This window comes from Triticum aestivum, chromosome 7B, assembly GCF_018294505.1.
Source record: "Triticum aestivum cultivar Chinese Spring chromosome 7B, IWGSC CS RefSeq v2.1, whole genome shotgun sequence".
In the NCBI taxonomy this organism is placed as follows: domain Eukaryota; kingdom Viridiplantae; phylum Streptophyta; class Magnoliopsida; order Poales; family Poaceae; genus Triticum; species Triticum aestivum.
Window position 1 is genome coordinate 152,606,270 of NC_057813.1, and position 12,811 is coordinate 152,619,080.

At 43.8% G+C, this 12,811-nt stretch overlaps 2 protein-coding genes across 6 annotated transcripts; one reads left to right on the forward strand and one right to left on the reverse strand.

The window, feature by feature from the left end:
• The first annotated feature begins 291 nt into the window (after positions 1 to 291).
• LOC123157434 (formin-binding protein 4) lies at positions 292 to 6,694 on the forward strand. Of its 5 annotated transcripts, none has more exons than XR_006478974.1 (10): positions 292 to 582; positions 1,756 to 1,836; positions 2,315 to 2,436; positions 2,774 to 3,390; positions 3,492 to 4,687; positions 4,770 to 4,849; positions 5,178 to 5,222; positions 5,303 to 5,398; positions 5,486 to 5,559; positions 5,947 to 6,027. XR_006478974.1 is itself a non-coding variant. In XM_044575717.1 (10 exons), exons 1-10 carry the CDS (start codon positions 495 to 497, stop codon positions 6,332 to 6,334), a joined length of 2,574 nt encoding a protein of 857 aa, XP_044431652.1. In that variant the 5' UTR covers positions 293 to 494; the 3' UTR covers positions 6,335 to 6,694. The 5 variants fall into 5 exon arrangements, 3 of the variants coding, with proteins under 3 accessions (XP_044431652.1, XP_044431653.1, XP_044431654.1); XM_044575717.1 differs by lacking the exon at positions 5,178 to 5,222 and adding an exon at positions 6,251 to 6,694 and having other exon boundaries at positions 293 to 582; positions 5,947 to 6,082; XM_044575718.1 differs by lacking the exon at positions 5,178 to 5,222 and adding an exon at positions 6,251 to 6,694 and having other exon boundaries at positions 350 to 582; positions 1,756 to 2,110; positions 5,947 to 6,082.
• Positions 6,695 to 7,018: 324 nt separating this feature from the next.
• On the reverse strand, positions 7,019 to 9,479 carry LOC123157435 (uncharacterized). Its single transcript, XM_044575720.1, has 5 exons — positions 9,171 to 9,479; positions 8,943 to 9,091; positions 8,667 to 8,828; positions 8,219 to 8,334; positions 7,019 to 7,423 (listed from the first exon to the last, which is right to left on the reverse strand). Exons 1-5 carry the CDS (start codon positions 9,331 to 9,333, stop codon positions 7,405 to 7,407), a joined length of 609 nt encoding a protein of 202 aa, XP_044431655.1. The 5' UTR covers positions 9,334 to 9,479; the 3' UTR covers positions 7,019 to 7,404.
• Positions 9,480 to 12,811: the final 3,332 nt, after the last annotated feature.

Sequence of the window (12,811 nt, forward strand, 5' to 3'; positions counted from 1 at the left end):
ATTATGTTCTTGTTTGTCATAAATTGTGAGATGTCAAATGATAGATTTAAAGGTTGGGGTCGAGGCAAAGACTAGAACCCTCAAATCTAATCCTTAAAGCAGTTTAAGGGTTGGGTTTGAGGGTTCTAGTATTTGCCCCTGTTTTTCAACCCTTAAAAATGTTAAAAAGTAACACTTCTCAACCCTTAAAAATGCTTTAAGAATTTGAGGGTTTTAAGGGTTCTACTAGTAATGCTCTTGGACCGAGACAACCGCGCCCACCCAACCTCGACTCTCCGCCGAAGCGAAACGAGAACACGTGCAGAGCAAAAAAAAAACTCCACCGAAGCGGCCCACCCGCCTCCAGCTCCCTCCACATCGCCTCTCCTCCTGATTCGCACCGCTTCCCTTTTCGGCGTAAAACACCCCCGACGTCACCCTCCGAACCCTAACCCTAGAAGAAGACATCCATCTCTCCACCCCCGGCGCGCGCCCGGCTGCTCGGGGCAGCGGCGATGGGGAGGCGGAAGGAGCGCCGCCTGGCGGCCAAGGCGGCCTCGGGCCGCAGGGTCAAGCTCGACCTCTTCCTCGATCCTTCCCCCGGTGAGTTCTCCGCCCCTGCCCCGGGTTCGGTTTTCCTCCGTGGTCTGTGCTTGGTCGACTCGCGACTGATGTGCGTCTAGTTGCTGGTTTCATCGCGTCGATTATCTAGCTTGCAATCGGGGCAGGCTTGAATGGAACTCGGTTAGTTTATATTCTGAACACTCGAAGGTTATCCTGTTGCATGGTTTGTGATTGTTTGGCTGCCTGAATTTGTCCATCCTGATTAAGTGGATGCACCTTGAATCACCAGCTCTACCAGTAGAATCTGGACGTGGTAATTGACACACAAGAAGGGGCAATGAGGCTAAAACCTAAAACAAAAGGAGAAGTGGCTTGCTAGCCTAGGCTGATCTTAAACCTGTGTGCACTATATAGAGTTTCAGTATCACTTTCAGCTGCATATTTCACCGCGTGTTAAACAAGTTATTACTGGTTCAGGGATATAGGGAATTGCCTGAGTCGAGGAAGAAACATGTCCAGTGCAGCTCCTAAATCAGCACCATATGCTGCACTTGTATCAGACCATAATCCAAGATGTTTCTACTATAGGAATTTAAGTGGTGAAGGTTATAATATTAGATTACTGGGGTGAGAGCCACCAAAACTACTAGTAAAGATCAATCTGCATTTTTGGAGTTTGAAGCTAGCAGTTCAATATTTTGTTGTATGAAAAATAACTGAAAAGGAGCACACAATTTCCATTTCAATGAGCAGAGATAAAAACTTAAAATATAACCTGAGGAAACAAATAAAATTTGGTAATGAAATTTGTGAATCTGTGCATGTACAGCTACGTTACATCCCTTGTTAAATAAATGCTGCTGCTCAGCCCAAAACATGGGTTTGGTTATGGAGAGACCTGGTTACTGGGTTCTGCATTTGCTCTACATTGCCCCAACTGAATCAACAGAGGTGATGTATGACATCACCTCATGCGATATGCCAGTTCTGGTAAAAAAAAGAGATGGAATCAAGGAAGGATCGTTAACAGTTTTTTTGGAACCCACTCCTTATAATTGTAGAGATCAGCTATTTGTTGCACTTTTGAATGCCCAAGAGTATGAGTAGCAACATATGATTGCAGTAGTATAACTACTGAGCATAAAATGCCACTCCAAATATCCAATAGACCTTGAACAAGCTGACTGCTGATACTTTAAACTTGCATTGCAGGGGAGGCGTCTATGAAAGAGGGAGTTGGAGAGGAAAACCGTGGGCAGCAAACTGGTGTTCCCACTTCACCATCTTCGTCAGGTGGGTTCAATCAATTTCCTTCCAAGGGATATGTAAAGACGGCACATGCCTATGGAACGTAAATTTGGTGGAAATTTGGAATTTTCTTCAAGCATGTGTATGCTCCAAATTTCTGGTTTGAGGCACATGTAGGGTTCCCGGCCTGCAAGGAACATTAAGTAAATTCTTCAGATCAGGCTGCCACTGTCAAAACTGGGTGTGTTCCTTCCGGTAATTTCTCTTTTGGCAGCATCTGAGCGTGGGGATTTCAGGATGATTGTTGCCTCCTCGGTTCGTATGTCTCTTTCTTTATATTGTAGCTCCTAACCTGGTATTTTAATTATTGCTGGGCCGCCATGGTGCATTTTAAAGTAATTTTAACGAACTTGTTCTACTTTTATACCTGAGTTGATCCTCACATATACTTCAGAAAATAGTGCAATATAGATTGTGTCACATGAAAGCTTTTGCGTTTTTAATTATGAATTTATTTTTTCAGATAAGAAGGAAAATCCTCTAGCATTGCTTGGGCAATATAGTGATGATGAAGAAGAGGATGAAGTAGCAACAGATCAACCCAATGGTGAAACTAAGGGGAGTCCAACAGATGCAAGTGCCGAGGTAATTGAATCTCCTATTTATTCTCTTGTACCCTATAAGACCAAACAGGTTGAAGTTGAACTTTCTTATGCAAGACCAAACAGGTTGAACTTTGTTGTGCTAACCATTTAATCTGAAGATTCTTGTATATTGTATTGTAAGCCCCATATATGCTGAACCCATTTTGATATATTAGCTGAAGCCTCCAAATAGTTCATGATTTGTATTCTGTAGATTGGAGGTATTAAGCACCCGTATGATTCTGTTTCAACGATAGTATCTTATCTTGCAGAGAAGATTATTCAGATTAAGAAGTTTGAGCTCAGTTCGTCTTACGATGAAATTTGTTCACTTTCAGGTTATTCATGATCATGGTGATGTAACTGGGGATAACGGCGATGCAGATAGTGAACTGCCTGCTTCTGTTAGTGTTCAGCAGGAGGTATCTCAAGCTGATGATGTCAAAAATATCACAGAAAATGTTGCTGAGGAATTTACTATTGCCCCTGAGCCAACTCTGGAAAATGAATGTGTGACAGCTACGGAAGCTGTCCCAGATTCATCTGGCATGCAAATTGTTGGTGACATTGGTGGGAATTGGAAGGCTATAATGCATGAACAGAGTAACCAGTGCTACTACTGGAACACAGTTACAGGAGAAACTTCTTGGGAGATTCCTAATGGATTAGCTTCAGTAGTTGCTGCTGATGGAGTCACTTCTGCATCTGTGCCTACTCATATGGGGTACTCTGTAGAAGCTCAAGCACATGTCCTTCCCCACAGTAATGTCGAAGCATATCCTAGTGATGTGTCTGTTGGAAATGGCACAGCAACCTATACTGCTATGGGAACTTATACTCATGATCCTTATGCTTACACTGGAGCCGTTGCTAGTCATGGGAGAGTGGACATTGACCCCTTGCAGCTTGCAAAATATGGTGAGGATTTACTGCAAAGACTGAAGCTGCTGGAAAGGTGCTTGTTATTTTTATCATCCTTTTGCCATTTCAGTTTACCCTTTTCAACCATTCCTCTACACAGAACTGCGTAACTAATTTTTCCATGTCATCATGCAGGCCACATGTTGCCATTGACAGTCTTGAGTTGATAAAAAGAGAAATTGAGATACGAATAGCAGACTGTAATACCCTCTCCTCGTATGGATCTTCTTTACTTCCGTTGTGGTTGCATGCTGAGGTGCACCTTAAGCAACTAGAACTTTCAGTTTCCAAGTTTGAAGCTAGCTACACTACCAAACATGGATATCTGGAGACAGTGGATGCAGGACACAAAGCACCTAATGAAGCTGAAGTTATGGCACCCTCTGAGGGTGAGCATTTGAAGGTTGATGTTAGCACTCTGGGAATAGGTACTGGCGACGAAAATATTAAGGTTGAGGAACCATGTACAACATTATCTGTTCAGAACTCACAAGGTGTGGCAGCAGCTATTTTAAGAGTTGAATCAGACAGTGATGAAGATATGGACGTGGAAATGGAGGTCGATGAAGAAGGTGTTGAAGAGCAGGGCGGTTCCACTTCTATGCCAAATAAGGAGCATCCTTCATCAGAGCAAGTACGATCACCAGCTTTGTCATCATTGGAGGATTCTGCTCCCCCACAGGATAATGACATTCCTCCTCCTCCACCACCACCAGAAGAGGAATGGATTCCACCTCCACCACCTGAGAATGAACCAGCTCCTCCACCTCCTCCTGAACCTGAAGAGCACGCTGTATCATTTGTTCATGCTGATACACTTCCTCAGCCATACGGAGATCAAGCAAACTTGGGTTATATGCTTCCAGGAATGGAGTACTATCCTGCTGCTGGTACAGATGGCACAAATGCCAACTACTATATGCAAGCAAGCGATTCTCATATTCTTCAATCACAGCAGCATTCTTACTATGCACCATTGTCTGCAAGTGGCGTATCTATTCCTGTTGAGACCACATCCATCCCCCCAGTACCAGGTTCTTATTATAGCTATCCTTCCGTCACGATGGCTGCCACTGAAGTAGCGGCTGAATCTTCTGGATACTATGCTTCATCAACCTCTGCCATTTCTAGTGGTGAATTAGATAACAAAACAAGCTCGGCCTCCCTTGTTGCAAATAGTAATGTGAATCCTGTGGAGTCTGATAAAGTGATATCCAAGGAGCCCACAGTTGCGTCTTTGAGCCAATCAGTAGAAGCAGTCTCAGCTTCAGGACCAACAGTACATGGAAGTTCTACTCAAGCTTCTACTAGCACCACTAATCAGACTAAAGGTACTTTTATTATTCTTTACAAGGACACTTCATCTTACTAGCTTATAATTGTTTTAGTTTTGACATTTGCACTGATTTGCAGTTCCTCGTACTAAGAAGCGACCTGTTGCTGTTGCATCATCACTGAGATCTAATAAGAAGGTGTCAAGTCTGGTGGATAAGGTATCTCTCCGACCTCCCAAAGCTGCTGTTAAAATAGTGACCATTTATGCTCTCTCCTACCCTACCATCCACTGCCCCCTAGTGTGGTGTCCTGACATTAATGAAGAAATTTAACACACTGCATGATATGCATTACTGCTAATTGTGTGTACTTAGCCGTTGAGACATACTCTTGGTTATGTCATTAACAAGAGAGCACACTGTTCTTGGCCAGTTTATTTCATTGTGCACAATATAGGTCGTCCAGAAAAAAACGACTCATGCAAGTGGGAGTGTGACAGTGTTTCCTGACTATTTTGTCTCATGTTTATCATTTCTTATTTTAAAGGCAGAGCAATCTGTTTACATGGTAATTGGTAAGGCTTAAGACAAGGTGAGTGTTGATGTATAATGATTGTTTCCTTATTAATCTACCTTTGCTAAAGCAACCTCTCTTTTATTTCACTATTACAGTGGAAAGCTGCAAAAGAGGAGCTTCGTGATGAAGAGGAAGAGGAGCCTGAAGATGCTTTGGAGTACCTAGAAAGGAAACGCCGGAAGGAAATAGATGTAACTCTTTTCACCTCTCTTGAGAACATATACGCTATGACAAATGCTTCTGAAGTCTTTGGATTTGATCAGTTTCATTAATTTCAGGGGTGGCGTAAGCAACAAATAGCTAGTGGAGAAGCCAAGGAAAATGCCAATTTTGTTCCCCTTGGTGGTGACTGGTATTGTTCCTTCACCATATGATGTTTGACTTGAATAACTTGATACTTCATATTTACAACAAAGTATTACTCCCTCTGATCCATATTAATTGTCGCTGGTTTAGTGTTGTACTAAACCAGCGACAATTAATATGGATCGGGGGGAGTACTGGCCTTTGGCATATTTTCCTCTTTCTCAAATTTATCCTTTCTGAGTCTTGACTTAAAATAATATGGATTGTATAACTTGCTTATAGACTTGAACTCTTGCTATAGCATTGATTGTGGACCATGCCATTTCTAGGATTACAAATGTTAGGCACCTGCATTTAATCTTTTTTTAGATTTACTGGGATTGTTCTAGTTTGTAACTCAAGCTCAACTTGGTAATCTTCATCATTTTTGTAGGCGTGACCGTGTAAAACGCAAAAGAGCTGAAGCAAAGAAGGAAGCGAAGACTGAATCTATTCGTGCAGCTGCCGAACAACACAAAGGGGAGCCTGATCTCTCAGAGCTCTCCAAGGGTCTTCCTTCTGGGTGGCAGGTTAGTATTTTACCTGGTTCCATACACTTGTTTTTTTTTTGCCATACTAGCTAAAACATCCAGACTGAATGATGCATCTCAGTTTCCAATAAATACATGTTTCTTGCTGACAATCTAATACAAAGTATAGCTATGATTTTTTTAACGCAACCTGTTCTTTGCTCGCAGGCATACATAGACGAGTCTACGAAGCAAGTGTACTATGGGAACAACCTCACTTCCGAGACGACTTGGGATCGGCCTAGCAAATAAAGATTGGATTAGTTGAAGATGGTCTAGTTTTGTTCTGTAGATATCCCCGTACCTCGATCGATACGTTGCCCGTCACGTCCTGAGAAGCAACCGATTTCTGATGTTACCTTGGTTTTGAGGCTGTATTGTTTCTTATATTTTCCACTGGAAGATCATAGTGGGGAGGAGAGTTCGTTTTGGTATAGAGGCACCCTTGTAAGAGTGGCAACTTGAGATCGAATTACTGAAGCAAGATCTACTAGTTAGTTGCTGACCAAGGAAAAACGTGCCTTGTTAAGTGGTGGGAGTCTTTACCTGGATCTGATATCGTTTGCTTTCAAAACAATGTCAATTATATTCAATTTTAGGTTGTGCTAACTACTACAGAGACTTCTCTAATTATTTACATCATTAGAAGGAAAAAAGATATTTAAGTATTTCTTTTCATACTTAAAAATTCAGAACTTAAAAGTGCCCTCAGACACCATTTGCTAGATTTCGTTTGCCCAAGGCAATTGACGTCCGCAAGTTTCGTTTTTGTTTTGACTAGACTTTATGGTGGGTGTTTCGGGGCTCTGGTGCACATGACATGATGCACTCTCCAGTACCACCCATAAAGCAATGGTGTCATCCAAATATACAATCACAAAAGAAAGTAGAACAGAAGCTAGTGTTTCCCAAAGGGAGAGTGTAACACTGCCAGGATGCGCAAAATCTCCTGTAATTTTGTTCAGATGCAAGAATATCAGCTCCTCAATGTACATAGAACTTCAATAAATTGACCAATAGGAAGTTTGAAACATCAGGCTTCCATGCCCGTGGATGCTTTGAACTGTCTGCATAGCAAATCAAATAAACTAAGGCCAGACATCACAGGGTTTAGGAAAAGGTTTATCCCATAATACAGAGCCCCTTATGGCGCTTTACAAGTCCCGCAGCCAGGTTTGCGACAATTAAGTTTGGCTCTTTCAGCCGCTGATGTAGTCTCGCTGTCTAGGTTCAGAATCCCGACGTGCTTTTCTTGATCACAGCAGAGCAGAACTCTGCCCCAGTCAGCGCTAGCAAGCAAAAGGAAAGCATGGGTTTTCACCTCAAGAAGCCCCACAACACCTACATATGTCATGCAGCAAAAAGAGTGTTATCACAAGACAAGAAACATAACAGCATACATTATTTTGGCAAGAATATGAACTCGCACAAGAAATAAGAAGGCTGGATCTATCTACAAAGAGGAAAAGAAGGATGTGTTCAGTTGGCTACCACAGTTGGCCACACCTAAGTTATGGCGAATAAATTGGTCGCCACACACTACAAGTCTTGGTAAAAGCATATGTGTGACATGTGGATTATGTTAGGAACCAAAGTCACAAAAAAAGGTTAGGTTAGCCTAAGTGGAGTATGGCAATGTGTGGCAATGGAGCAATCAGGATTTGGAGTACCACTTATAAGTTCAAGCAAGTGAAACACCATTTAGTATTTAATGCACAAGAATGACGTGCCAGGCACCATCATAAATGGTACAAGCCTCCATGGATTACCAAGCTATATCAGCTGCCTAGCATCTCACTTTTTCACTCGTGAAGAATAGACACAAACTAAAGAAGTTACCAAATGGGCCAAACTTCCTCGCTCCAAATTTCAGTGAACCAAGGACAGGAGCCCTGCCAAGTAACAAAATCTTGTACATACTGAAAAATCTATATCTACCTTTTGCTAAGATAGTAGTAACCGTGCGCTTACAGATTTTCTACAACTATATTCTCTGTAAGTTGTCCATCTAAAAGAAAAGATGTAAGTGCACATGTAATTTGCAGCAATCTGATTTTCAAAGGAAACACAACACCAACAAACGAGTGGCAACAGAACATCATTAATAAAACAGTATCAGGCATGGAAGAATCATACTTTTTATATCGTTTCTTAGAACCGCATGGGCAGAGAGCATTCCTACTTATCTGACCACTCTTTGCCAGATTAGCTCTTCCAAGGTCCAAGGCTGTATTACCCATTAGATTTTGCACCTAGAAAGGTGATACGATCCAGCATAAAACATTAGGCATATCAAACATCAGCACATAACTGTTGCTTCAAATATGAGGAAAGAAATCACCATATCCTGTATTGACCTAATCATTCACATTATGATGGCTAAACTGGGCTACTTATCTTTAGCTGATCCTCTTACATTGATATTCCCTAAAATATTATTAATTCTTAATATAACACCCCCCCCCCCCCCCCGATGTTTCATTATTTTGCACCTTCACATGTAATTTATCCACTCTTCAATGACTAGTGAAACAAAAGGATTAGCACCCCTATCCGACAGTTACAACGGTTAGACCCGAGTTACCTCAGCAAATGTCTTTGGCACTGGCTTTCCTTCTTCTTTGAGTTTTTCAATCTTCTTTTGGGCATCTTTAGCCCATGTGTACTTGGCCAGTATGTGCTCGACATCAGCAATTGTGCAGTTGCAATGCTTGGTGGCACTAATTTTGTCACTGGTTTTGAGCTTCTGCAGAACAAAGAGCAGCACACACAACACAATGAACCAACCGCCACGCCGCACTAGCAAAGCATGATGTATGTACCATAAAAAAAAGAAATCCGCTCTATGATCATTGTATACCTCGCCGGTTGGGTCGATGGTGGCGAGGTAGCGGAGAACGGCGGCGTGCTTCTCGCAGGCGGCTACGACGGTGGCCTCGCTGCATCTCCCTGACACGAAGTTCTTGAAAGTTCCCACCTTCCTCGCCATCTCCATCGAATCCGCGAACACTGCAAACCCGGAGGGCCCGAATCAGACCACCCACTGTACCAAGAGAGGAGGAACCGGACATCTCGGACGACTACTTACTGTTGAGATTGAAGGATTCGGACGGGGGGAAGGGTGAGTCGGCGGCCTTCTTGCCGGTGAAGGTGTCCTTGATCTTGTTGATCCACCCGAGGGAGGCGAGATGTGGGGTTGAGGAGATGCCCCGAGATGCCGTTAGGAGGTGGAGGACGCGGCGGGACGCCATGGGTGGCAGTAGCGGGGCACTCGTGTCTCCGGTGAGCCGCCGACGGCGAGGTGCGGTGGGATCCTCGGTCGGGTTTACGGCAGCTGGGCCGAGAAAGGTTGGAGAGGGGAAGAGTACGGGATGGGCCGTTAGAAGGAAGAAGGTGAGTGAGCGCATGCACATAAACCCTTTAGCAGCCCATGTAATTTAACCTCAGATGGGCTTACAACAACTTAACAGAATCTTTATAGAAAAAAATCAAGATTCACAGTATGAAATCAATATTGTTAGATGCATCATGAAATTAATTTTCGTATCATATAGCTTTAGTATTATATATGTTGATATTTTTTCCTATAAAGTTGGTCAAACTTTATAAAGTTTAACTTTGACCAAATCTTATATGCAGACTAAAAAGAAACGGAGGAAGCATCAAGTATCTTGTATAGTAGTGTATGCTCGACATTTTCCGTAGTAAAAAAATGACGCAACATGTATGTATAATGTCAATAATCTACAACTTTTGCCCTTGTAGATGAACTTAACTAGTTTGCACTGTTGTTCAATTTTTCGATGTAGATCCTGCCAAAGTCTGTGCTAGATCGAAGTAGAATTTTTGAATGGATGTGACAAAAATTATGGAGGCTGTGGTTTGGACAATCTGAAATTGCGCACAAGCTTGGCAGGCTCCAAATTTTCTGGAATGAACTCAAAAATGGTTTCGAGGTTGTTGATATGGGAAATCTGCTAGCGCCACCACCCCGAGGGGCTGCTAGCATTGCTCTTAGCTCAACGGCGATGAGATGCGTGTGTCAGTGTGTGGCATACTTATGAAATTCCTTGGCCTTTCTACCGCAAAGAGAAAAGAAGATGTATTATTGTACCTTCAACCAACAGAACAAATTTTATAACTTCTTATAAACCGCAAGAAAACACGCGACTTAGGAAAAATATGCACGAACGCTTGAAAACCCTAGAATGTTCATAACAATAGCCAAAAGCCCAGAAGCTCAACAACCTAGCGCCCCGCACCTAGAGGCCGCACCCCGCACCTAGTGCCGCCGGTGGCCACTCCGGCCCCGGCGTCCACCTACTCGTCGGCCCCGACATCCACCTCCGTGTTGGCCACCTCCAAGCCGCCGTCTTCCACTACCTCACCATGTCACTTGCAGATCTGAATTTTGACAGAGGCCAAGACTTCGCGGCCGAAGTTTGGAGGAAATGGGGAGTTACCATCAACTATGAGGAGGGCAATGATATGGAGGAGTTTATTCTTCTTGCCGAGTTCATCAGATCTCGTATCAGGTTAACGGAGGAATCAGTAAGTACCATCCTTCTATGTTGCTTCGGGGGGGGGGGGGGCGTGCATCGCTCTTTAAGGTTTCTCGTCTTCAAAACTGGTCTTTCAAGTTCTCAGTATCCTCAAAAGAAGTTGGTTTCTCGATCATCAAAGATGGTAATGTTTCTCTCCCACTGATCAATATCAATTTCTTTCTCTGGGGTAATGGGGGGCCTAATTCTGGTTGGGAGATGGATCAGTATTTGCAAGAAAAAGAAGATGAATGGACTCATATCTTCAGAAATCATCCTAGAAAATCTTATCTTCAAGCTCATAGATCTCCAGCTATCTTCATGGATTCAGGCAACAAGAATCTTTCGGTTGATCGTCCCAACCATGATCATGCATGATCAGCGCCTTCCCCGCATGCATCCCGTTCTCAGGGAGTTAATGCCCATAATGCTGCAGTTACTAACCGGGAGGCAGGATCCTCGCGTTTTCAAAATAGCCCACAACGAGATTACTGCGTTCGTTGTCTTCTCCCGGGCCATAGCAGGCCCAGCTGCACGAATCGTATCAAATGTCACAAGTGCAAAGGATGGGGCCATATTGGGTGTGATTGCTACTCAGCCCACAGTGGCCCAGTCAACGAGCCCAATTCCCTGCGTCGCCTGACGACCGAGTTTCTGAGGCAAGTGACCACTGTTCCCGCGATTGTGACTAATCAGGTAGTCAAACCGCCGACCAACCAGGCTAATCCAGTTAATGCCTTGCCTCTGTGCCGGGTTGGCAGCCCTCCTTGCAGCTCCTTCCATACTTCAATAGTGCATCGACTCCTCGCAGCCACCATCTCTCCCAATCGATCCTCCATTGCTATCACTCCACCATTGCTGCAGAGTAACAGAGCAGGAGAGATGGCCTCTTTTCCATTCGACCCCACACCCTTCCTTCCTCCCAATCACCAGAGCATCGAGGTGGAGGGGCGACCAGCGAGACTCAAGATCATCAATGGAGCGGCTCTGACGACCCACGAGGAATGGGCAATAGCAACTATTGTCCCAATGCCAAATCTTCCGGTGGCCTTCAACATGACCAGAGAGGTACCCACTGATTTCCTCAACGACAAGCAGATAGGGTTTTCTAAGATTGCGCCATGTCCGTTTGGGCAAGCCTACTTCAAGATGGCTAGTGTTTTTGATCGAGATGCACTGGTTACAGATAGCCCCCATTAGTTCACGGATGTTCATGTGGTTTTCCAGCCACATGACAAGGGCCTGAATTGGAGAAGGTTGGTAATGAACAAAGATGTTTGAATCTTGCTTTGTGTGTATCCTTTCGATAGGAGGGACATTCAGGAATTAAACAATGAAGTCAGCAAGTTTGGAAAATTCCTAAGCTGGGATAGGAATAGGAGTACAAGAGCTAATCTTATGGTGAAAGTTAGAGTGGAACACCTGAGTGATATTCCTGCCAGCCTGGTATTTAGAGAAGGCTATGATTTTCAGACAGGTTCTCTCACTGTCCCTGTAGTCATCCTACAGCATCAGATTTTAGGTATTGAGGCTCCTGATGAAGACCCAATTGAGCCATTTGGTAATCCACACCCTGCTCCTGTGCAACAGAAATTTCACCCAAATCAACATAATCATTTCCTTGGGCCCCTGCAGCAGCATGAGCATGATGATATTCATGTCATTAATCAGCAACATGATCAACAAATGAATCTTCAACTAGCACTCCACCCAGTTCATAACCAAGTTGTTGAGCAGAATCAAGATGATGTAGAGGAGGAAGAGGAGGATATGCCAGGATGGGGTCATTGGGCTCTGCCTCAAAATGCAGATGTTGAACTTCATCCTGGGCAATTTATGGCTCTACATGATCTGATGGAACCACTTAAGGAAGAGGTAATTGTGGAGCAAGCAACTAACAGTAGCATTACTTTATCTGATCCTCCTACTAACAGTGCTAGCATTGATGCTTCTGCCAGTGGGCCTTTGGCGCCAATACATGCTGTCATTCCAGATTTGAATGAGATTCTGCAGCCTAATGGGCCTGACCAGGTACCTGTGTTGGGCATCCAGGATTTGCCAGTTCATGAGGCCCAGCAAGAGATGGAAGTACCTGCAGCCCAGCAAGTGATGCTAGTGCCTCTGGCCCAACCAATTATGCCCACGAGTCCAGCATTTTTTACCAGTTTTACTCCTGGCACCAATAATT

Excerpts from the sequence above, each read along its gene's own strand:
- LOC123157434 (XM_044575717.1), top strand. The coding sequence starts at position 495 with ATGGGGAGGCGGAAGGAGCGCCGCCTGGCGGCCAAGGCGGCCTCGGGC. Across the intron at positions 4,850-5,302 it reads TGTCAAGTCTGGTGGATAAG|TGGAAAGCTGCAAAAGAGGA; the intron begins GTATCTCTCCGA and ends TCACTATTACAG. Across the intron at positions 5,560-5,946 it reads GTTCCCCTTGGTGGTGACTG|GCGTGACCGTGTAAAACGCA; the intron begins GTATTGTTCCTT and ends TCATTTTTGTAG.
- LOC123157435 (XM_044575720.1), bottom strand. The coding sequence starts at position 9,333 with ATGGCGTCCCGCCGCGTCCTCCACCTCCTAACGGCATCTCGGGGCATC. Across the intron at positions 9,092-9,170 it reads CGAATCCTTCAATCTCAACA|TGTTCGCGGATTCGATGGAG; the intron begins GTAAGTAGTCGT and ends CCGGGTTTGCAG. Across the intron at positions 8,335-8,666 it reads TGCCAAAGACATTTGCTGAG|GTGCAAAATCTAATGGGTAA; the intron begins GTAACTCGGGTC and ends TCACCTTTCTAG.